Source organism: Dromiciops gliroides, chromosome 6 (genome assembly GCF_019393635.1).
Source record: "Dromiciops gliroides isolate mDroGli1 chromosome 6, mDroGli1.pri, whole genome shotgun sequence".
NCBI classification, from domain to species: domain Eukaryota; kingdom Metazoa; phylum Chordata; class Mammalia; order Microbiotheria; family Microbiotheriidae; genus Dromiciops; species Dromiciops gliroides.
Genome location: NC_057866.1, coordinates 154,138,481 through 154,164,861, shown reverse-complemented (window position 1 = coordinate 154,164,861; position 26,381 = coordinate 154,138,481). Strand labels below are relative to the sequence as shown.

At 38.7% G+C, this 26,381-nt stretch overlaps 1 protein-coding gene across 1 annotated transcript in view; it reads left to right on the top strand.

Annotated features, from left to right (window-relative positions):
* Positions 1 to 2,020: 2,020 nt before the first annotated feature.
* The window catches only part of CLGN (calmegin), a 74,738-nt gene continuing 50,377 nt past the window's right edge, over positions 2,021 to 26,381 (top strand). The window contains exons 1-2 of the mRNA XM_043971923.1: positions 2,021 to 2,137; positions 25,240 to 25,395. Of these exons, the coding sequence (XP_043827858.1) occupies positions 25,249 to 25,395 (147 nt within the window). The 5' untranslated portion in view covers positions 2,021 to 2,137; positions 25,240 to 25,248. The remainder of the gene's footprint in view (positions 2,138 to 25,239; positions 25,396 to 26,381) is intronic.

The window sequence follows — 26,381 nt, the reverse complement described above, 5'->3', positions numbered from 1 at the left end:
ACTACGGTGAGCCGTACTAAATTTGGCCCTTACAAGTATATAAGTATATGAAGCAGCTGGTAGCACACTGGATAGGGCCCTGGGCCTTAAGTCGGGAAAACCCTAGTTCAAACCCAGCCTCAAACACTTCCTAGCTGTGTGAACCTGGGCAAGTCACTTAACCTCTGGTTGCCTTAATCCCCTGGAGAAAGAAATGACAAACCACTCCAGTATTTTTGCCAAGAAAAGCCCATGGACGGCATTGGCATGTTAAAGTCCGAGGGGTCATGAATAGTTGGACATGACTGAACAACAGAAGGCACTGGATGAACTATGTCCCATTAGGGGATTTCAGATGCCATTCAGCCCAATTCCTCTCCACAATATATAACAAGCATTTGCTCTAATGCTTTTAGTGAGAGGCTCCACCATTTCCTGAGGCGACCCATTCCACTTCGGGATCGCTCTAATTGTTAGGAAGTTTTTTCTTCCATCCCACCCAAAGATACTTCTCTGGCAATTTATATTCACTATACTTTGTTCTGTCTTCTGGAACCGAGCCAACAAGAAAGCAGTCTGGTACAGGGGCAGAGACCTGAATTTGGAGTTTGAGGTCCTGTCCTTGTTTCTTAACTGCCTAGTTGACTGTGGACAACTCATTTCACTTTGAGCCTTTTCCTGAGGATGTTGCATGTTTAAAATGTTTGAAAACTGTTGTGTCAACCCCCCACCCCTTCTCCAGGTTAAACACTCCCAGGTCCTTCGGTCCTTAGATATTCCAAAAGTGGAAGTCTATACTTCCCTGCCAGCCAAACTCAGGCCGGGCTCCTTTAGACATAGGGAGATGCTCAATAAGGTATCTATCTGTACAAGGTTCACGAGAGGCCCCATCTGCTGAAGGGAACGGGATTTGGAGCTGAAACTGACCTTGGTGGTCCACTTCGCCACCACCTTCATTTTAGAGATGAAGACATTAAGGTCCAGAAAGATTAAATCAATCAAAAAGTGGCTGATATGGGACAGCTAGGTGGTGCAGTGGATAGAGCACCGGCCCTGGAGTCAGGAGTACCTGAGTTCAAATTCGGCCTCAGACACTTAACACTTACTAGCTGTGTGACCCTGGGCAAGTCACTTAACCCCCATTGCCTCACCAAAAATAAACAAAAAACAAAAAAACAAAAAGTGGCTGATAAGCACCTGCACACAGTCTTTGGACTAAATTGCACTTTTCACTGCACCAAGCCCGAGGTTACTAGCAAATGCAAAAACTTGAAAACCGGTCACTAATAACTTGACTCCACAGTAAAGGAAAGATAATTCCCCAGGTCCTACCACGGTCTAAATGAGCTATCCCCTCAAGACCAATTCCCTTTGCTCAGCTCTGCTTCCATCCTCACTCAGCAACCTTCTGGTTACTAAAGCGGTTTCCCAGATACCTGGATACCAGGCAGGAGGAGGGGCAGACACAAGTGTCGGGAGGGATGCCCCGGAAAGGAACAGTTTCCACGAGGTGCGACTAAATTCGCATTCTCTTGGGTAAGAGCGAGTCTCTCGAGTTCAGTTCGCGAACGTTTCCCACGGCGTGGCTGCTCCTGCGTGAATTAATAAAGTCGAATTTCCGAGCCCCCTATAAGCCAAGGGCGAGTGCAGGGACCTACAAGTGACCCCCCCCCCCCCAACTCCCGGTGCCTTTTTTTTTCTTTTTGCATCTGTCCATGCGGACCCAAGACGCCTGTCTGCTCCGGGAGAATCACCACGATCGCTTCATTAAAGAGGTGGGGGCGCAGGCTGGGGACACCTTGGGCTGGAAGGAGCAGACCCTCGACATCCGCAAGACGGCCGAGCAGCAGCATGCGGGACTCGGGAACGGCGGGAAAGCCGGAGTGCGCGCGGGAAACCGCGAGGCCGCGCGTGCGCCGGGAAGCCCGTCTGGGGACCAGGCTGCCCTGGTTGGTCCCTCCCCCTACCTCACCTCGCAGCCCCGAGGGGCACTGGCCCAGCGAGAGTCGCCGCGTGCCGCCGCTCGCGCATGCGCCGTTGACAGCCGCTGTGGAGTGGCCGGCGGCGACTTTGGTTTTTGTGGTAGGGTAACCACCCAGTGGCTGCCGGCCGGACCGCCGAAGCGCCGCCGCCGAGGGATCCCCCACCCCGAGCACAGGTGCATGACTTGGGGCGGACTGCTGAGGAGAGGACGGAGCGGCGGGAGCGAGCCTCCGAGATGGAAGAGGAGAGTCCGCTCAGAGCCTAGAGCCGCCGAGGGGACCCGGAGGGGCGCGTCCTGGCGGCGGGAGGAGCGTCCTCATCGGCTCCGTCAGGCAGCCTCGGCCCGGGCGCGGGAGGAGGGTTGGAGTACGCCCGGGGGGGCCGCTCTGGGCTTCTTCCTCTCCTCTGCTCCGGGCGTGCGGAGAGGGGGAGGGGGCCGGCTCGGGCTGGAGGCGAGTCCGTTATAGCAGCGGTTACCGTTTCCCGCCCCGACCGGCCCGGGCGTTGGGCGCTCGAGCCCCGCCGGGTCCCCTGGCGTCTCCTCCCCTGGCCCTCGGGAGGAGGCGCGCGTCCCCGCGTCTGGCCGGGCGCGAGCGCCCAAAGCGGTACCGGGGACCGTAAGGAACGTGCGCCCAAGGGTGTCGGGGGCTGGACGGGAGCGCCCGCGCGCCCCCAGGGGCGCAGGACTGGGAGGGGCGGGAGCGCGGCCCCCGGCTCTAGTGGCTCCTGGTTCTTATCCGGGACCTTCTGCGATCTCCCGTCGGGGCCATAGAAAAATGGGGATCCGGAGACTGGGAGCGCTCCCTGCCTCCAGTGTAGACCGCCGGACTGTGGGCTATAAGGCAGTTATTCGATTTTTGAGCAAGCTTATTTAGCGCCTACTGCGTGCCTTGTCCTGGCGATGTAGAGACCCAAAAGGACGCGTTCCCTGCCCCCGAGCCTCCCGGGACCCTTTTCCACCTGCTGGATGAGGGGGTTGGCAACAGTAAAGAGTTACGTCTACCTACTTATACCCGGGGTCGCGAGGGGAAAAGGTTTAAGACCCATATGGGGTCTCGACGCACAGTTTTAAAGAAGCTAGGGCCTAAACAAGGATTCTTAACCATTATTTCATAGACCCCCTCCCACCACATTAGTCAAGTGAAGTTTTTTCGGAATGGTTTAAAATGCATAAGATAAAATACCAAAGGAAACGAACTGTCTTGACAGACACTTATCACAATATTGGAAAAACAAGTTAATGGTTAAAGAACCCCTGGCTTGGGTGATCCCTAAGGACCTTTCAGGTTCCGAATCTATGATGTCCGACCTCCTAACTGATGGTTCGGGGTCAAGTGGCAAGAATGCTGGATTCTAGGCCTTGGTCCAGGTTCTGGTTCTTTACTACCTGCATAACCTTGGACTTGGTAGATTCCCTTTTCTGGCGCTGTTTGCTTTTCGATGAGAGGGGAGGTTGAATTAAACGATTTCTAAAGGTCTTTTTCTTTTTTGATTCTCGGACTTTGGGACTCTTGGACCATATACCCCAGGTGCAAATAGGAACCCGATGTGCTCCTGGGGGAGGAAAGAGAGGAGGGCAGAGTTAATTCTAACTTTAATTAATAACTTTGGGTAAGAGACTCATTAGAGAGGGAGATGTCTAAAACTTGTTTGTCTGTTTATGGTCAATCAGTGGTTTGCTTGTTTCATTTATGAAGCTTGTCTCAAGCAAAGAAGAGGTAGAAGGAGGACATTAGGCTGTTAAATTTCTCCTGGGATAGGAAGAGCAGGTAAATCTCATTAAGCTTAGAAGGGAAACAAAAATGGGTGATTTTTGAGTTGGCGAGTATCCAGTAGTGTTATGGTAGTATGTTGTGCTCTTGACCACCTTGAACATTTCAAGCCATTTATTGCTTTGCTTTTAGCCTATAGGAGGAATAGAGATGTTCCTCTTTTTGTTTCTGAGTTTGAAGTTTGATCTCATCCTGAGTCATTCTTCTGTCTGAACATTTAACTAATATGATAAATTAAGATTATAAATCTTGTTCACTGACTTGGTGACATTAATCGTATTCATATAAAGTGGCATATTCTGCAAATAGAAGATATTGTTTCAGGTGTCTTAATGGATTTCAGTACTAATCAATTTTTTGTCTCTCTTTTGAATTGGAATATTAAAATTAAGTTATGGTAACAATTGCAACAATACCTTAAACAGTTTCTGAAGTACTGTGTATGAAGTATGAAGTACTATTTAGTAATTTTGACAATTATTTGATATTTTTCAGTACTGTTATTGGGCTGAGTAACATAGACATCTATTTTCCTCATGTTAAGTACTTTATCCCTTTTAGAACTTTTAATTTATGAGCTCCCCAAGTGTGGTACAGAGGAAAAATCCCTAGCTCTGGAGTAAAATTACTTGAGTGGGTTCAGATGCTGCCTCTGATACTTATTTATCACATGAATGACTTTGAGCAAGTCAGTTAACCTCCCTGGGCCTTAGTTTCCTCTTTTGTAAAAAGAGGGGGTTGGGCTACAAGACCTTCTGAAGACTTTTACTCCAGACCTGTGATCCATTTGAACATTTTAAATAGAGTGAAAAGTGCTATTTAACAAATATTTGTGGAATCAAAAAACCCTGAACATGAGTGTGAACAAAACAGATATAAATAGTTATAAAAATTGGGAGCAAAAATCAGTAAACTTGGGTCACAGAAAATGTTGAATCACAGATTTGCAGTTACTAAACCCAAAATTCTGTGATAATGGAAATGTGACTAGGAGATGAATTCAGTAAGAGCAAATGGCATTTTAGACCCTTTCTGTTCATTGTCTGTTGCCTGTGAGGATGTGGATAAAGAAAACACTTGTTTTATCTTACTAGTTTCCTTTAGACATCCAGTAATTCACTTTGTTGATATATGCTCATTTAAGGAGAAATAATCACTTTTTTGAATATTCTAAACATTTGTGGCAGGGTCCCAGGATGAGAAGACAATTGAATATTCCATTAGAGGTTATCTTGGTGACCTTATCAGCTTTATTTTAATAGATGGTGTCTTCACATCAATGAGCCTGTTGTTTGACACCTGTACATCCAGTAGTCTCATATCATGAATAATATCTGACATTCAGAATAACTTAATGTTTGCAAAGTGCTTTACATACATTATCTCATTTGGACATGCCTAATAACTCCAGAGTTAGCTATCATAAGCACTGTTTTCCCCATCTTATTTGTTTTGTTTTTGTTTTTGGGGGGGTTTTGTGAGGCAATTGGGGTTAAGTGGCTTGCCTAGGGTCACACAGCTAGTAAGTGTTAAGTGTCTAAGGCCAAATTTGAACTCAGGACCTCCTGACTCCAGGGCCAGTGCTCTATCTACTGCGCCATCTAGCTGCCCCTGTTTTCTCCATCTTATATATGGAAGGTGCATGTATGGGGATTTTCCTTGCCAAGGAGAAGTGAGGATGAGAACTGAAAAGGAGATATTGGATATAGTGTATTAGGAGGCATTGGTTACTGTTGTGAACAATTTCAGGAGAGAAATGAGTAAGACCAAGAGATTGAGAGTAGTGAGGCAACAGAGACAAATGTGGACAAATTTTCAAGAAAAAAAATAGTAGATATGTGGACTTAGAGGCTAGAGCCACTGTATTCAATAGTTAATAATTGTGTAACTCTGAAGTTTGTAAAAGGGAAACCAGTTTGAGATGTCCAGAAGGCAGTTGGTCATGGGAGGCTGGAGCTCATGAGAGAGGTTAGGGCTGAGTATATAGATCTATGAAGCATCTGCATATACATTAATTATTCATTGAACTCATTGAAGTTGAAAGAGCTCACCAGGCAAGATAGAGGAAGAGAAGAGGACCAGGGACAAAGCTTGGGAGGGACCACACCCATAAGTTATTGGGCATGACCCAAATGAAAGTCCAGAAAAAAGGTTGACTGAGAAGGAACAGTTAGACAGATAGGTGGAGAACCAGAAGGGAAAAATGCCATGAATGCCTGTAAGAGGAGAGAGTATCCAGAAGAAAAGGATGATTGATGATGTCAAATGCTGCAGAGAGGTCAAGAAGGGTACAGATTGAGAAAAGTCAGTGATTAGATATATCAATGAAGAGATAGTCCATATCTTTGGGAAGAGTAGTTTTAATTGAATGATGAGGTAAGAATGAGATTGCCAAGGGTTTAGAATCTATTGAAAGGGAAGGAAGTGGAGACAGCATATATAAACAGCTTTCTCAAGAAGTTTAGTTACCCCTTTGACTCTACAATATCACTACTAGATGAAGAAAAGAAAAAGGACCAAAAGGTACAGAAATATTGATAGCCGCTCTTTTTGTAGTGGCAAAGAATCTTAGAAACTGGGGGGATGCCCATCAATTGGGGAAAAGCTAAACAAGTTATGGCATGTGATTGCGACTGAATACTATTGTGCTGTAAGAAATGCTGAAGGGGTTCGTTTCAGAAAAATCAACTACATTCCTTCCTCAAAGTTGAACCTAGGCTATTAACCACAACTAGTGGATCCAGTCATTCAATCAATTCTCTCTCTCTTTTTTAAAAGTAATAAACATTTTGGGGGCAGAAAATTTGAGTTAAGGTGGGAAAACATTGTAAAAAATTGAAGCAGCTTACCCTTAACTTCATCTATTCAGATGATGTTTCCATGCCAAAAAGTGGGAACCAGACTAAGGCAATTTGATTATTAGTACATCCAAGTAAAAATTTAAAGAGTATAACACATTTCCCATGAGAACTACACTAAGAGAGCCCCTTAACTGCCTTAGTTATTAGTTTGCCTGATCTCTGCCAGACAGAAAGCCAGTAAGAAAGAACAAGACTGGTTTTAGATACAAATTCAACTGTAAATACTATAGAGGTTTATGGGAAGGAATTAAGAACATCATGTCCTTTTAAAATTTTTTTTTTAATTTTTTGCAGGGCAATGAGGGTTAAGTGACTTGCCCAGAGTCACACAGCTAGTAAGTGTCAAGTGTTTGAGGTTGGATTTGAACTCAGGTCCTCCTGAATTCAGGGCTGGTGCTTTATCCACTTCGCCACCTAGCTGCCCCCATCATGTCCTTTTAAAAATAATGAAAAATAGTTAAAAATTAAAATGTGTCTAAAGAAGAATTGGCATTTGGTTCTAACAAGCCATATTACCATAAGAATATTCTTTTGGTTTTTTTTAGTGAGGCAATTGGGGTTAAGTGACTTGCCTAGGGTCACACAGCTAGTAAGCCTTAAGTGTCTGAGGTCGGATTTGAACTCAGGTCCTCCTGACTCCAGGGCCGGTGCTCTATCCACTGTGCCACCTAGCTGCCTAAGAGTATTCTTAGATGAAGTTGGCAGGGGACTAGATAGATGAAAAATTGGATAAATATGTAAACATTTTCTATAATGAGCTATTTTCATCATCAGTGATATAAGAACCATTGTTTGGATGCATTCCTCAAAGTGGTATATGAAAATGTAGAAATGGTGCTTCTATGAATTTGGGAAGGGAGGCTGGGCAAGACCAAATAGTGAGGAAATCCATGCGAAAGGTAAACCAATCAAGCATTGATGAATGAATTTAAAAGATATTTCAGTTAAGATAGCATGTTTATCAGGCAATAAAAGCATAAACGAAATAGCTCACAAACTGGAAAAGATCTTGAAAAGTTAAGAGCTTTGAGCTGATTCCGACAAGATGGAATTCTCTTATAACTGTGGTCTCATTGATTTTAAATTCCCTCTAATAATGCAGATCCATGCCTGTCCATCCTGTGTGACTCATCCTGTCTGTAAGTTTGCCAGTAGGGGTCCACCACCATGCCAAATGTCTTCCTCTCTACTGATGTTATTAGGCTACTAGTGAAACCTTCTTGTTTCCTAGCATATGTTTGCAGCTTGTTTTTCTTGTTCTTGCTGCTGCTTGTGCACACCCACCATGTGCCTTTCTGTTGCCCTCTAATAAGAATATATTTTATTTTTTGGAGACTGCTGTATTTTTGTTTTGCTGCCATATGATAGGTCTGATAAAATGTTGGTATTAAAAAGATGGGCTTTTGGAAAGAGTGTTGTTATTTTCACAATGGGAAACTTAGGTTTATGAAAGGAATTTAGCATTTTCCTGAAGCCATGTCACCTTGTTCCCCTTCCTCTTATTCAACTCTGGGCCCAGCTTGTCCATTTGAACTTCAGTGTGTGTGTGTGTGTGTGTGTGTGTGTGTGTGTGTGTGTGTGTGTGTGTGTGTATCTGGGGCAAGTTGACCGTCCAGACACCTATTATAATCTGGGCAATAGATATTCTTCATCCACTGAGCTGTGTGTGGTTTGTTTGGGGTGTTTTTTGACTAATAACAGATCTCTTATGAGAGGCTCTGAGCTTGGGGGCATTCCAGAGCTCGATTAAAGCAGCACAGTCATCCTCAGACAATAGCATCTGGAAGGCCTCATCATCCACAGGAAACTCCCTTCAGCATAGACTGTGCACACCGAATTTCCTACATCATACTGGCAAAACAACTTTGGCAAGCATAAAGCTCCCAGTTTGATCGTTTGTTTTCTGCCACGAGAGCGTCATTGAACAGGTTTAAGGAATCTAGACTGATATTCTTATGTGAGTGGGTGGGACATCTTGTTTTTTTTAAAAAAACTCTATAAGGTGGCATTTTCCTCTGTTCTTCTACATGACCAAAGAGTATGCATCGTGAGATATTTTGCAGGTTTTTCGATCAGTTGTGAAGTGGTAATAATGCAGTTTGTTGTTAAAGCCTATTTGTTGCATAGTAGTATTCTCATTGAATATGTCCTTATTTAATTTGTATATGATTCTCATAAACATTTTTATAAATGAGAGAATAGTTATTGATGATTTTTCAAGTTGCCATTTCTCAGTAATGAGGTCTGAAATTTTGTCCACATCTTTGTTTTCTTCCCCTACCATCTGCTATCTTGTATATTGATTCTTCAAGACCCTCGCAATTGTGTCATTTCTAGCATGGATCTCATATATAAATAATTTTTATGAACACGTATGTGTACATGTATATGTGTGAATGTATCCATCCGTTCATACATCCGTTCCACCCTGGCTGCTTTTCCAATGTCTTTGTTCTCTTTAATTCCATTTCTGCCTCCCTGGTTATTCATTTACTTGTTTGTTTATTTATTTATTCATTCATTCATTTATTTATTTATTTTTGCTGGGCAGTGGGGGTTAAGTGACTTGCCCAGGGTCACACAGCTAGTAAGTGTTAAGTGTCTGAGTCCAGATTTGAACTCAGGTCCTCCTGAATCCATGGCTGGTGCTTTATCCCCTGCACCACCAAGCTGCCCCTCTGCCTCCCTGGTAAATGTGTCTGGCACTTGTCTTGTTAGGGTCCAAGTATGGTAGTTTTATCATCCTTGGAAGACAGTACTGTTAAACTAATTTTAAAAAGTCCTTTTCTTCAGTTGACCATTTATTTTCATCCTTAAAAAATTTTTAATACACTTCATTCTAGGGACATGGTGGGGGGCGGGGGAGAAGGCATTACAACAAAGAACAGAACATAAGTTTCTTTTTCTCACTTTGCAGATACCGTTTGTAGATTGGATTGGTTGGTACAATTGATGTGGCCCCATATAAGATTTTTTTTCCATCTGACTTGACCTTGACTGAGCAGTGAACTCCAAAGTCCTCTTTTTCAGTACTCTTATCAGGCTCCCACCCCCTAACCCCCCAGTCAAACTGTATCTTGCTCAGTTCAGAGCATTGTCAAGCCGGTGTTCTTACAGCCTGGGTTGAATTCTGTCATTTGGAGTTTGGATCTCTGAGACTCTTCAGGGAAGGAGCAGTGTCAGGTTGTGGGGTTGAGCCCCAATGTGCCCCTTTCCTCTGGTTTTCTGTTCTCCTGCAGAAATCTTTTGCAGCTAAGAGTGCTGCCACAGTGCTGGCTATCAGGGCTTCACCAAATGTCTACAGTTTAGCGCTTGGATCTCGACAGTACTAGAAAAGGGGGAGCGGGGTATGAGATTTCATTTTTTTTGTATGCTTCTGGGTCCAAGTAGGCTAAGTACATCTTTGCCTGGTAGCTTGGTGGGTGGTGGGGAAGGGCTTGTTGAATGAACTTCATTAAGGTTGGTTATAGTTCATAGTTTTGTTTTTGTTTTACATTTTGGGGGGCTAGCGGTTCTTGGTGTCTTAGACTGTGGACACTTCTGAAGTTGAGGGTAAAGCAGGTGGGTGCTTTTGCCTTATGTTTTGTGGAGTTCTTGGGCGGAAGAAGTCACTTGTAGGTTTTTTACTAGATTTTTTAAAAGTGAATTTTAACTGGAATTCTTTATCATCATTCCATCTGGTGCAAACTTCAGCATTTTGTTGTCATAGGTATGACGTAGCTAGGTGCTCTGCTTCTCATTCACACAGTCAGTGGTCCTTATAAAAATCAGTCCTTATGAAAATAATGTTTTTATCTTGGTTGTATCCTCTGAAATGTGAGTTGAGAACAAGTAAATTTTGCATGTTATTCTACTCTTGCTCTATCTTTACAATCACAACTGACTGAAAGGTAAAATATGAGTCTACTGTGCTTATTGTTTATTGATTGCCAAAATATAGTCTTAAAGACTATACTCTATCAAATAATCTTATATGCATAATTTAAAATTGCTCGAAAGATGCAACCACAGAGGTAACTAAAATGAATTCTTTTAAATGTAAAACAAGGAATAAAACAGGAAAAATTAGGCTCACCAGAGTTGTTTGCTTCAGTCATGGAGGATGACTTCCTCCAAGGCTTGGTTTGAAAGAGGCAAGATCCTACAGACACTCTGATATCAGGGCCACGAAGTGCCTAAACATTACAGAAGTATCTTCAGTGAGAATCATGATTATTTAAAAGAGAGTAGTCTAATCTCTTTAGTTAGGAAAAAATAAACAAAATATCTCCTGTCTGGATTAAGCTATGCCGTTGGATGGCTAAGTCTGTTGAGTGAATACATCACTACTTATAATCAGGTCAAACATTACATATGAATGAATCAGGCCAAAAATTGAAGTGAGAGAGGTATAGGGCATTTGGTAAGTCATGTAAGGAAGTTTTAGCAGTCCCCAAATGCCCACCTTGTGTACAATGATCCATATTTCTTTCTTTCTTTTTTTTTTTTTTGAGGCAATTGGGGTTAAGTGACTTGCCCAGGGTCACACAGCTAATAAGTGTCACCTGTCTGAGGTCGGCTTTGAACTCAGGTCCTCCTGAATCCAGGGCCGGTGCTCTATCTGCTGCGCCACCTAACTGCTCCTGATCCATATTTCTAACAGAAATAATCTCTTGGTGATGGCCTATGGTTGGGAATTATAGGATACCACACTTTCCAAGGAATTATAAGTTGTGGCTAATTCAAAGCTTTATCACTAAGCATTTTGGGGGTGATTACTTTTTGCCAGATATTATGCTAATTACTGGGAATACAGATAGAAGCAGAAAGAAAGAAGCTCTCTTCCCTTTCTGCGTGTATATTTTAATGAGAGAAGACTTAGAACACATTAAAGGAAGCTGAAAAGCTTTGGGGTAGGAATGAGGTGGGAAAGAGATGAAGCAAGTATTGGGCATGGAGGCATGGTAGAGAAAGTCTGGAGAGTCAAGTATATAGCCTGGAGAAAAATGAAAAGATGGTTAGCCTGAGTGTTTTCCTTAAAATGGAGATTCTTTGTGGGTATAAATAAGTTGTAATATATTTCTAGTGATGACTCCTAACACTAAGAAGTAAAGAAATGGTTAACTCTGAGGAACTATATGATTAGAAAAACAGGTGGGCCAGACAGATGGACCTAGTCAGGTTCCTCCATTAGCACCCTCAAAATATTTTTCAAAAACACCTGTAGGAAGGCTGTGTGCATGTGGATGTGCACACACACATACGTTTGGTGTACAGACTGTCTATGGAGGACCCACAGAAGAACATGGACTGTTGAAAAAGATGAGAAGGCATACATGGGAATTGTGCTTTGCACTGAAGGAATAATCACATAAATGAGATCCATTGCAGTGTTTTAGATAAGTATTTCCTTGTTGGCTACAAATTTTTATTATTCGAGATAATATTAATAAAACCTTATTGCTTATCAGTACTAGATTTTAAACTGTATTATAAGGTGGTAATTATCAAAGCTATCTGGTAACTGGCTAAGAAATAAAAAGGTCTATCAGTGAAATATATATACAGCACAGTAATAAATGATTATGATAACCTTATGTTTGATAAATGTAAAGATTTAAGCTTTTGGGATAAGAATTCACTATTTGGTAAAAATTGTTTGGGAATAAACTGGAAAGAAGTCTGGCAGAAATTAAGTATAAACCAATATCTTATACTGTTTAACAAGATAAGGTCAAAATGGATACATGCCTATATATAAAGGGAAATGTCATAGGAAAATAGAAGAACATGGAACATATTACCTATCAGATTTATTTCTTATGAATAAAGAAGAGAGAGTGAGTATTTTTAGGTGTAAAATGGATAATTTTGATTACATTAAATTAAAAAGGTTTTGCATTATGTAGCCAAAATTAGAAGAGAAACAGAAAATTGGGGGGAGGGAATTTAATTTCTTGATTAAAGGTCTCATCTCTCAAATATATAGAGAACTTTGTCAAATTTATAAGAAAATGAGTCATTCCCCAATTGATAAATGGATAAATGATATGAACAGTTTTTAGAAGAAATCAAAGCTATTACTAGTTACATGAGAAATGCTCTAAATAATTATTGATTAGAGAAATTAAAATCAAAACAACTTTGAGATATCATCTGATACCTATCAGATTGGCTGAAATGATAGAAGGGGAAAACAACAAATACAAATGTTGGAGAGGATGTGGAAAAATTGGGACACTAATACATGTTTGTAGAACTGTGAACTGATCCAACCATTTTGTAGAGCAATGTAGAATTATGCCCAAACAGCTATAAAATTGTGTATATGCCCTTTGACCTAGCAATACCACAGTTAGGTCTGTTTCCTAAGGCCATCAGGGAAAAAAGGAAAAGAACCTATATGTTCTAAAATGTTTATAATAGCTCTCTTTGTGGTGGCAAAGAACTGAAATTGAGGGGATACCCATCGGTTGGGAAGTGGATGAATTAGTTGGGTATATGATTGTCATGGAATACTACTGTGCTCTAAGAAATGATGAGCAGGTTAATTTTAGAAAACAAAATGGAAAGACTTGCTTGAAATAATGAAAATTGAAATGAACAGAACCAAGAGAACATTATGTATAGTAATAGCAATATTGTTCAAAGAGTAATTCATTGTTATTCTGAGCAAGATGAATACTTAAATCAACTACAAAGGACCTATGAAGAAAGATATGATCCACCTCCATAGAAAGAACTGATATATGGAACTATATATTATATGGTTTCTCTCCACCCCCCCCACATCTGTGTGAACCTTTTGCCTTCTCTAGTACATGGTTGGGCTCAAAACTCAAAAATTAATTAAAATTTAAAAATGTTAAAAACCTTATTGCTTGATCAGATTTTTGATTTGAAATTTTTTTGAAAATCTTTGTTACAATAAATATTTTAACAGTTTTTAACTGAATATTGTAGAAATTCCAGAACTTTTTTCCCCTCTAATTTATCATAATTACTATCATAAAATGAATAGGAAAAATTTGCCTGGACTATCCAGTTGGGAAATTGTATAGTACCTTTCAATAATGTTGATCTGGTAGCCTCTATAAATGCCCATTTTTTATTACTAATATGCTGCTGGTGATGCTATCTTGATATAGATGTTAGAAGAATTAAAACGGAAGTGACTCCAGGTGTAATGGAAAGAGATGTATGGTTGTTGTAGATAGGACTTTTAGTTTTGAGAAGCTGCATAAACAATATTCATTGAAGACTTGTATATATGAGTAGATAAAGAGGTGAGCCAGTCGTGTAATAAAAGTCCAAAGTACCCGAAATACAACCATAGTACTGCATTGTTTTTTACAAAATTGAAAATGAACCAGGGAAAAGCTTCCAAATGCTGGACATTTAGCTAACTTTTTAACCCCAGGAAAGTCATTAAATGTTCTTCAGCTTTAGTTTCCTCATCTTTAAAACAAGAATAATAATAACAGTACCTTTTTCCTGGGATATTTTAAGAATCAAATGAGATGATAATTGTGTAGCAGTCTGCAAACTTTAAGGCACCATAACTTTAATGCTAACCATTAATATTATTTTTATAATAACTGTTATTACCTATGTACTAAATCGCTGTTTAGCAGTTGTAGTGCTGAACGATGGATGGACAAGTAAGTACCTGGAGGCTGGCATTTTCTATTTTTCTGAGATAATTGAGACAAGCACTTGCTTTTATTTGGTGCATGGGGTCTGATCATACTAGTCCCACGAGACTCCCTCCACTCTTAGATCTAGCTAGAAACATTTTTCAGTATTTGTCTAGCAGGTTCTAGTTGATGGGTAAGCAGGGACTCTGATTCCAAGTATTCTGTTTCAAGGAAGTGAAGTTTGTTGTTACTATGTTGTGAAAGGATTTTGCATAGAGGCTATATTGCTTTGGAGCCTTTGAAAATTTTAAACATGTTATGTTTATGTGGAAAATTTTAAATGTCTGTTATTGTTTGATTGGATATAACAAATTTACCTTATAAAATGGTTAGGAAAGTTGCAACTGTTTGCATTTGTTTTCTTAACAGGCTGTGTGTGTGTGTGTGTGTGTGTGTGTGTGTGTGTGTGTGTGTGTGTGTGTGTGAGAGAGAGAGAGAGAGAGAGAGAGTGTGTGTACATACCAAACTTTATTCTTCCTTCAATAAGCAGCTGCTATTCTGCACTGTTTTTGCCCCTCCCTTGTGCTTCCAGTTTGAAAACCTCAGGGAATTCTATGCAGTCCTAGTTCCTAACAAAACAAGGGAGACTATTTGGTTATAAAGCAGTAATAAAGATGGAAATATTTTCCAAGTTGAACTTCAGCTGTGTCTTTCATATCTAAATTATTTGCTGTACCAAAGTCTTAGATGGTGTCAAATAATAATGAAAAGCCATTCTTGTAGTTAGTATCATTTTAATCATCCTGAATAATAACACCTATGGTAAATCAGCAAATCAATAATTATTATGGAAATTAATGTGATTTCAAAAAGAAGGGTACTCAGAATAAATTGGTAAATAAATGTTATCAGTTACAAACACTGTCATTCAACAATGTTTCTTAAGTGACTGTTCAAGGTCCTGGAGATAGACTAAAAAATGATAGCCTTTACCCTCAAAGATCTTATTTTCTACTGGGGTGGTTATCATGTGTACACTAGATTAATACCAGGTAGGGAATGATGGAGACAAAGGAGAGATCCAGAGTGATCTAAGAAAATTTGAGGAGGGAGAGAACACTTTGATCAAGTGAGGATTTATAAAGGAAGAATACACAGAGAAGATGTTACCTGAGCTATTTTTTTTTAAATCATAAAAGTATTTTATTATTTTCTAGTTACATGTAAAGATAGTTTTCAACATTTTTTTTCATAAGATTTTTAGTTCCAAATTTTTCTCCCTCCCCAAGACAGCAGTCTGATATGGGTTATATATGTACAATCACATTAAACATATTTCTGCATTAGTCATATTGTGAAAGAAGAACGAGAACAAAAGGGAAAAACTTCAAAAAACACACACACACACACAAGTGGGAACAGTATGGTTCAATCTGCATTCAGAATCCATAGTTATTTTTTCAGGATGTAGAGAACATTTTCTATCATGAGTTCTTTGAAATTGTCTTGGATCATTGCACTGCTGAGAAGAGCCAAATCTATCACAGTTAATCATCACACAGTGTTGCTACTCCTGTGTATAATGTTCTCCTGGTTCTGCTCACTTCAGTCAGCATCAGTCCACTTAAGTCTTTCCAGGTTTTTCTGAAATCTGCCTGCTCATCATTTCTTACAGCACAATAGTATTCCATTACATTCATATACCACAACTTGTTCAGCCATTCTCCAATTGATGGGCATTCCTTTGATTTCCTTAGCTTTGACAAGCCTGTGCCCCTCCCCCACCTGGGCCTCAATCAGGATTTCTTCCTGGTTCCCCACTGGGGTGGGACAACCGACCTCCTCCCTAGGTCCTGCTGATACCCCTGCACTTCCCCCCCCACCCAGCCATTCAGCCATCTCACCCAACCGTATGCTCAGTTCTAGAAGATGCTAGTGCTGTAGCTGATTCAGAGGCTCTGGAGTAAATTGCTCTGGCAGTGTGATCATGGGGTTGGACTTTACTCATAGCCCAGCATGGCCCCCTGTAAATTATCTATATCTGGAGAATAATCTCAGCCCATATTTTTGTGTTTTCTGCTCCAGGAGTTCTTTTATTGCTGTTTTTGGGGTAATTGTATCAGGAGCTCTCTGAGTGTTAATGTCTTTCCTCCGCCATCTTGGCTCCGCCCCATAATTTCCAATTCTTTGCCACCACAAAGAACTGCTATAAATATTTTTGTATATGTAGGTCCTTCCCCCCCCTTTTTTTTGGTGAGGCATTTGGGTTTAAGTGACTTGCCCAGGGTCACACAGCTAGTGTCAAGTGTCTGAAGCTGGATTTGAACTCAGGTCCTCCTGAATCCAGGGCTGGCGCTCTATCCACTGTACCACCTAGCTACCCCTCTTTTCCATTTTCTATATTTTTGTGATACAGACCTAGTAGTGATGTTACTGGGTCAAAGGGTATGTACAATCCCGTAGCCCTTTGGGCATAGCTGAGCTGGGTTTAAAGGAAGAGAAGCATTCTTAAAATATGAAGATGAGGAACAAGTGCATTTGAAGCATCCAGAATGGCATGTGCAGTTGCACAGGGATGGGAGACCAAGTAGAGTGTATATTTAGAGGAATTAGAGGGGTTGTAAAGATAATTTGGAGCTAGATTATAGGGACTAAGGAATTTAGTAATAAATAATAAACCAATAAATAAATAAATAAAAATTTAAAAGGAGGCAGCTAGGTGGCACAGTGGATAGAGCACCAGCCCTGGATTCAGGAGGACCTGAGTTCAAATCTGGCCTCAGACACTTGACACTTACTAGCTGTGTGACCCTAGGCAAGTCACTTAACCCCAATTGCTTCACCAAAAAAAAAATTAATAATATTTTAGCCTAAGATAATTCAGGAATCACTAAAAGGTTTTTGAACTGGAAAGTGATAATGCTGGTTGTTGTTACTGCTTGGTTTTTAGGAAGATTATTTTTGCAGCTCTGTGGAAGATATAGAGAGCCTATAGGCAAGGTGACAAGGTACAAGTTTGTTAGTTCTCAATATATTTTAGAAATGAGGCCTTTATCAGAAACACTGGCTTTAAAAATGGTTTCCCAGCTTATTGCTTTTCTTCTAATCTTGGTTGCATTTGTTTTGTTTGTGCAAAACCTTTTTAATTTAATGTAATCAAAATGATCCATTTTGTATTTCATAATGTTCTCTATCTCATCTTTGGTCATAAATTCTTCACCTCTCTGACGAGTAAACTGTTCCTTCCTTTTCTGATTTGCCTGTGGCATCATCCTTTTTGTCTAGATCTTGTATCCATCTTGACTTTACTTTGGTATATGGTGTAAGATGTTTGTCTATACCTAGTTTCTGCCAAACTATTTTCCAGTTTTCCCAGCAGTTTTTGTCAAATAGCAAATTCTTATCCTGGGGACTAGAGTCTTTGGGTTTATCAAACAAGGATATTGCTATATTCATTTACTGCTGTGTTTTTTGTGCCTAACCTATTCCCCTGATCCACCACTCTGTTTCTTAGCCAGTACCAAATAGTTTTGATGGTTGCTGCTTTATAATACAGTTTTAGATCTGGTACAGCTAGGCTACTAGCCTTCCTTTGCATTTTTTCATTAATTCCCTTTATATTCTTGACCTTTTGTTCTTTCAGATGAATTTTATTACTTTTTCTAGCTCTATGAAAGATTTTCTTGGTAGTTTGATATGGCACTGAATAAGTAAATTAATTTAGGTAGAATTGTCATTTTTATTATATTCACTTGGCCTACCCATGAGCAATTGATATTTTCCGATTTGTTTAGATCTGATTTTATTTGTGTGAAAAGTGTTTTGTAATTGTGTTCATATAGTTCCTGGGTTTGCCTCGACAGGTAGACTCCCAAATATTTTATATTGTCTACACTTATTTTAAATGTGATTTCTCTTTCTATCTCTTACTGCTGTACTTTGTTGTTCATATATAGAAATTCTGATTTATGTGGGTTACAAGTTTGTTAGGATAGTTCAGTAAGAAATGACATGGGCATTATGAGTTGCTAATTTATAAAATGGGCAGGCATGCCTGCTTCTTTAGGTACTTGCTGGGAAAGACCATGATGGCAGGGAGATTTGAGGCTGCAATCACACTTTAATAAGGCATAGAGGGTTTAGGGATGAACAGTCATAGAAAATACAGTGATAAGTGGCATAAGGGATATAAGGATAGGGGACAGCAAGGGAACCTGCCAACTAGTCAAAAAGAGATTATTAGGTAACCCTGTGCTTACAGTGGAGAAAGGATCAGATGCTGTTTGGCACCTCCATTGCCTATTTCCATTTGGGGTCATAGTTCAAGGATGGAGAGGAGTACTTTCAGTTGAGAGAGTCATTTCCCAATTCAAGGGATGAGTGGGTTTGAGGAGCACTATGGATTATATTTCGAAGGGATGAAGGTCCCCTTTTAAGTAAGAACCAAACTGCAAACCAGTAGAGCAGAAATGACCATACCCCAGATCACACCCACCATGGAAGGACCCAACCCCAGGCAGTTGGGGTTAAGTGACTTGCCCAGGGTCACACAGCTAGTAAGTGTTAAGTGTCTGAGGTCAGATTTGAACTCAGGTACTCCTGACTCCAGGGCCTGGTGCTCTATCTACTGTGCCACCTAGCTGCCCCCAAACTATTTCTGGAAATAGTAGTGCAAAAAAGCCTAAAACTTGATACAGTCTCTCCTCCTGCCCCAATGCTGGGAACAGAGTCCAACATTAACATACAGTTATCAAAAAACCCGATGGAAAATTAGTAAACAGCCACAAAAAAGAACCTAAGTGTAAAAAGCTACTGGGGCTACAAGGAAGATTAAGATATAAACTCAAAAGAAGATAGCGAAGTCAAAACAACCAGTAATTTCATTAAAGAGGACAATGAGACGTTCCAAAATTTGTGGTGTGCAGCCAAAACGGTATTTAAGGGAAAGTTTATATCTCTTAAATGCATAAATCACTAAAAGAGAGTAAGAACAGATAAATGAATTGGGCATGCAACTTAAAGAAAAAAAAGAACGGATTTAAATTTGTCACAGCAGAGATGACCATATCCCAGATCACAAAGGACTATGAAGGAAGCAGAACTCTGATCTATGATCAGAAAACACCAAAAATAGAAATCCTGAAAATCAAAAGAGAGATTAATATAATCGAAAGTGAAAAAACCTCATTGAGCCACTTGAAAAACTAAGACCTGATTTTATGAAAAACAAAACAAAACAAAACCCAATAAAGTAGATAAGCCATTGGTTAGTTTTATTTTTAAAAGTCTAATTTTTTTACGTATTTGTGTTTTTTTAAAACTAGTCTAATATTACTAGTATCAGAGATTAAAAGGATGAAGATAAAATTTAAGTAATTATTAGGAGTCATTTTTCCCAATTATATACCAGTAAAACTGACAATCTAAGTGAAATGGATACATATTCACAAAAATATAAGCTCAGATTAACAGAAGAATACAAATAATTTTGTTTTAGAAAAAGGAATTGGACAAGCCATCAAAAAAGCTCCCTAAAAGAAAAATTGCAGGACCAGTTGGATTCATAAGTGAATTTTGCCAAACATTTAAGGAACAGTTAATTACTAGTACTTTATAAACTGTTTGCAAAAATAAAGGAGTTCTACTACATTCCTTTTATGACATAAATATGGTTTTAATATCTAAACCAGGGAAAGCAAAAATAGAGAAAGAAAACTATAGACCAATTTCCTCAATGGATATTGATGCAGAAATTTTATATACTAGCAAGGAGATTACAGCAGTATATTACCAAGATCATATACTATGACCAGGTAGGGTGTACACTGACTAAACAACCACTATCAACAGGCAGTTTTCCAAGGAAGAAATCAAAGCTCTCGATAGTCTCAATATTTTAAATCACTACTGATTAAAGAATTAAAACAACTCTGAGATACTATCTCACGCTTATCTGATTGACTAACATTACAGAAAAGGAAAAAGAAAAATGTTCAAGGGGATGTGGAAAAAATTGGGACACTAATGTACTGTTGGAATTGTGAAGTAGTCCAGCCTTTCTGGAGAACAATTTGGAACTGCACCCAAAGGGCTATAAAACTGTGTGTGTCCTTTGGCCCAGCAATACTGCTACTAGGTTTGTATTCCAGAAAGATAAAAAAAAAAAGGGAAAAGAACCTGTTTGCACAAAACTATTATTTATAACAGCTCTTTTTGTAGTGGCAAAGAATTGGAAATGGAGGGGCTGCCCAGCAGTAGGGGAATGGCTGAATAAGTATTGGCATATGATTGTTATGTGCTACTGTTGTGCTATAAGAAATGACAAGATGGTTTCAGAAAAACCTGGCAAGACTTACGTGAACTCTTGCACAATAAAATGAGCAGAATCAGGAGAACATCGTGATAACAGTAACATTGCACGATGATCAACTGTGAAACACTTAGCCACTCTGACCAAGACAATAATCCAAGACAGTTCCAAAGGATTTAGGAAGAAAAATGCTATCTACCTCTTTAATTTTTTTTTAATTTTGTTGAGGCAATTGAGGTTAAATGACTTGCCCAGGGTCACACAGCTAGTAAGTGTCAAGTGTCTGAGACTGGATTTGAACTCAGGTTCTCCTGAATCCAGGGCCAGTGCTCTATCCACTGTGCCACCTAGCTGCCCCGTATCTACCTCTTTAGAAAGAACTGATGGAGTCTGAAAGCAGATTGAAGCATACTTAAAAACAACAACAACAACAAAAAACAACTATATTCTCGTTTTGTTTGTTTCCTCTTTTGCATCATGGGTAATATGGAAATATATTTTGCATGACAACATAAATAATAAATACTAAATTGCTTGCCATCTCAAGGAGGGGAAAGGGATGGGAGAGAGAAAATTTAGAACCCAAATTTTTTTTAAATGTTGAAAATTCTTTTACATGTAATTAGGAAATATTTGGAAAACTTCCTCCTCCTCCCCCCCCTCTCCTGCAATGAGGGTTAAGTGACTTGCTCAAGGTCACACAGCTAGCAGGTGTCTGTGGTCAAATTTGAACTCAGGTCCTCCTCAATCCAGTTTTAGCCACTGCGCCACCTAGTGGCCCCAGGAAATATTTAACAAAATAACTAAAAATATTTTTTTTTAAAAAAAGAAAAGCTATGAGTTAGGATAACTAACACCACAGTCTATTTTGTTTGTTTTTGGTGAGGCAATTGGGGTTAAGTGACTTTCCCAGGGTCACACAGCTAGTAAGTGTTAAGTGTCTGAGGCCGGATTTGAACTCAGGCACTCCTGAATCCAGGGCTGGTGCTCTATCCACTGTGCCATCTAGCTGCCCCCACAGTCTATTTAAAAAAAAAATACTAGATATAACAGTCGGAGGCCTCAGAAGGGGTAGGGTGAAGACCATTGGTAATGTAATTCAAGACAGAATGAATGGTTTGTACCATGTTAAATGAATATTCATTGCTTTGATTTAATTTGCATAGAAAAGTCATTTGACTCTCAACCAGATATTTTAACTGTGTTAATCTGGTATTTTATTATTTAGGAATTCTGTATTCATCAACATTTATTTAAATTCTTATTAGTATATAGGGCTAAAGAGGCAATGTGCTAACTAAAATATTACAATTTTAAATATATTAAAAAATTTTACACAAATTAGTGAAGGCAATTAGGAGAGTAGAATGGTAAAAATATTCTATCAAATATCATTGAAAGAAGTTTAAAGAACAGGTGATGAAACATATTTCCTTTTTCATGTCAAAAGACATGGGATACTATTAAGAATAATATATATGATATTAGATAAAATCTATAGTATATTTTGATTTTCTCATTATAGAGGAATGACTGATGTCAAGAGAAAAAACATCAATAAAAACATGATTTTTTAAAAGGGAATCATGCCTTTCGCTAATATTCTGAAGGCCCTGCAAGTTTTGTTTTTGGCTCTTTATCGTTATTACCTAGTCTCGGTGCTTAATAAATGCCTGTTGAATTGAATCAAAGTTGGGCATTTTATTCAAGAAAAGTGGATGTAGGCACTCACTATCTTGACTTCTTTCCATACCTATTTTTTTTTAATTTAATTTAATTTTTATTTTAGTGAGGCAATTGGGGTTAAGTGACTTGCCCAGGGTCACACAGCTAGTAATTGTTAAGTGTCTGAGGTCGGATTTGAACTCAGGTCCTCTTGACTCCAGGGCTGGTGCTCTATCCACTGCGCCACCTAGCTGCCCCCATACCTGTTTTTAAAGCTAAAAATGAGAATAGTAAATTTTGTAACTTGTGCTTACAAAGTGTTATTTTTAATATCTTAAGAAATATTCTGGCCATGTTTACCAATTTTATGGAAGGGTTTTTGTTTTTTTTTTTGATGGTGCAATGAGGGTTAAGTGACTTGCCTAGGGTCACACAGCTAGTAAGTGTCAAGTGTCTGAGGCCAGATTTGAACTCAGGTCCTCTTGAATCCAGGGCCGGTGCTCTATCCACTGCACCACCTAGCTGCCTCGTGTTTACCAATTTTAAAGTATCTAGGAGTTTTCTTTTTTCCCTCCACTAAAAAAATCAAAATCAGGAAAAGCTATTAGTTATTTTTTATTATAGTCTCACATTGGTCTTCATTCCAGACTTGATAATTTCACTTTCATATATATATGGGAGGCTCTTTAATGGAATTTGGGAATTATTAATGAAAACTTAATTTGGGTTTTTTTTTTTGTTTTTTTGTTTTTTTGCAGGTCAGTGAGGATTAAATGACATGCCCAAGGTCACACAGTTAGTAAGTTTCAAGTGTCTGAGGTTGGATTTGAACTCAGGTCCTCCTGAATCCAGGGCCTGTGCTTTATCCACTGTGCCACCCAGCTGTTCCCAGAAAACAATTTTTTGTTATAGTGTACTTTATCATAGTCTACTTACTCAGTGTGGATATTCTCCTCTGTTGAAGCAGATGGTCAATGACCTAGTTATATAGTTAGGTTTATTGTTAGCCAACAGTACTTACTACACAATGATCCTTTTTTTAAAAATGTTTTTCTTAATATCTTTTTCTTTTTGTAAATAGTATTTTATTTTTTCTCCCCGCCCAAGATGGCACACAATATAGGTTATACATTCACAATTGTGTAAACATATTTCCACATTAGTCATGTTGTGAAAGAAGAAACAGAACAAAAGGGAAAAGCCACAAAAACACATACACATATAAAAGTGAATATAGTAAGCTTTGATATACGTTCAGATTTTCTAGTTCTTTCTCTGTACGTGGAGAGTATTTTCCATCATGAGTCTTTTGGAATTGTCTTGGATCATTGTATTTCTGAGAAGAGCTAAGTATCTATCATAGTTGATAATATTGCTGTTACTGTGTACAGTGTTCTTTTGGTTCTGCTCGCTTCACTCAGCATCAGTTCATGTAAGTCCAGGTTTTTCCGAAATTCTCTTGCTCATCATTTCTTACAGCACAAAAAGATTCTATTACATTCATATACCACAACTTGTTTGGACGTTCCCTCAATTTTTAATTCTTTGCTACCTTTACAAAAAGAGCTGCTATTCATATTTTTGTACATGTAGTTCCTTTTTTAATGATCTCTTTGGGATACAGATCTAGTATACATGACGATTTTTGATCAAATTGCAGGAATTTTTTGCATGTTCCTTTTAAAAGTAATGAAATGTATATGAATATTTTTAGATAAACCTACATGACTCTTGGAGTTAAAAAAAAAGCTTCTAAAAGGTGTGAAAATATGTTGTAGTAAAAGTTTGAATCCTTTTCCTTTTCAGTATCTTAAAAAATTAAAGCAATAACAAGGTAGAGTAAGAATAAAGAAGTAGTTTCATGGAATAGTGGAGGACTAGGTTTTTGGTGACTTTGTGTCTAGTTTTAGCCCATGAGCTAAGGATATTTAATTACTATGTAAGTGTTATCATACATAATAAGAAAATAATAGCTGTCTGGGCTGCTGCCTCATAGGGTTGTTCTCTGGATCAAATGAAACGGTGCATGTGAAAACACTTAGTAAATTGTTATGTGTCATTACAAATAATAGAACCGATAGGACCTGCCATTTTACAGCTGAGGAAATTCACATCTAAAGAAGTTCATATATTTATTATTCATGATCATTTTACTTATCTCTATTTCACTCAGTGAAGTCATAGAAACTCATCTCTTATCATTTTAAAGTTTACAAACCACTTTTTTCACAGCCTGTGAAATATGTAACGGACAAGTTGGTCCGACAAATTACTGTGTTCTAATATGGTCATGACACGGATGGTAGAACAAAAAATGATGAAGAACTAAGATATGCTTGGTAACTTCAGAGCCTCCTTTCATCCTTAAAAAATTAGTTATCGACAGCTTGCAAACATTAACAGATGCACAGGTTTTTGCACTTACAACATTCTTTACCCAAACCTTACTGTTACTGAATAGAATCTGGGGCACACTGTTTGTCTTTCTAGATATAGTCATTTTTGTTACTTGAAGGGCCCATCTTCCTAACAACTGACAAGTTGTTTTTAATTCACTAAACTTTCTTTGTTCATCCAGATAACATTACTGATCCTTCATGATTATAATGACATGCACTTTAGATAAACAGAGTGATGGTGTCTTTTCTTAATTTCTCCACATGGCCTCACCAGACCTGCATTATAAGATAACTAGCTCTCTAGGGTCAAGAGTGAATTCTGATTTCTTAAAAAAGAGCATGGATGAGGCCTCTTCAGCTCATTTCTACAGTATGTTGCTCAATAATACATGAATTAACCAACCATTCTTTGTTCCAGTATTGTAGTTTAGATTTCAGGAGACTGAAAGTTTTGCATTTTATAAGAATGTGTGCATTGTAGAGATGGTTTTCTTAGAGTTGTACTTATTCATAGCATGATAATATACATGCTTTGATTAAAAAGCTGCCCTAAAATGAGGGGTGGGTGGGGAAGATTAAATTATTATTTGTAAAAATTTTAAAGGTAGCTTTAAATGTTATAGTTACCTTGGCAACTCGATCTTAATTTTACAGATAAACAATATGCAATTCCAAGGCTTTTGGTTATATTTGAGTCTTCTGCTGTTCACCTTAGTAAAAGCAGAATTGCAGGATGAAGATGTTGAGATGGAAGATTTTGATGAAAGTTCAGAAGAAATTATGACTAATGAAGATATACTTCCCCCAGAGGTAAGATTACTGTGCAATGAAATTTAATTATAAAATGTGTAGTTATCTTTTTTATCTTAACTCATATATGTGATTAATACCTGAAATTCTTACAAATCTGTAATTCTGCAATCTCTGAATGGACTTACTTATGACCAGGTTGTTTAGATCACTAACCTAAAACAGGAATTATTTTATTCTCTTCTGTATATGGTACCTCACAGAGTTTTGCTTTTTTTAAAAAAGTGATTTGAAGAATGATAATTTTTTTAAAGTAAACATAGAAATAGGACCTTACTACTAGGTTAAACAACTTAATTTGAGAATGATTTTTCAAACTTTCCTGTTTGTAAGGGCTTCTAAACTATATATTCCTCCTCCAACAAAAAGGAAAGTATAATTTCTTACCTGTTACAGAGGAAAATAACACTTTTCTTTCTCTAAGAAAAAAAATTTTCTAAAGAAAAATGAGGAAGGGGAAAAGGTGATGTTGAAATATGAACACAGCAAAATTTGGCATGTACTCAGGAGTAAATAATCTTTATGAACTCATTTCACATTTGGATTTTGTATTTGTAGAGATGCAAGTGTACACATTCTTGAGTGTTGTAGCACCTCAGCTAAATGTAAGCTCTGAAAACACCTCTTTGTGTTTTCCCATAGAGCCTCATACTATTTGGATTGTGTTTTCTTTGCCGTTTCTCTCATTAAATACAGAATTTTATAATCTACAGAAAGTGAACACTCATTTATTATTGTCCACCTAAGTGTTTTAGCCAAAACTATTAAGTAAACCTCTATATCCATGGTGTCAAACTCAACTGGACTTCAGGATCCCTCTGGGCAACACTGTATATTAACTTAGGAAACCACATATTAACATTAGGTTCTATTGTCTTATTTATTTTGTTCATTATTTCCCTGCATTTTAATTGGTTTTGAGCTACATTTAGAAGTGTAGGCTGCATGGCTGGTGTTTGACACCGCTTCTTTAGAGAATTATACCA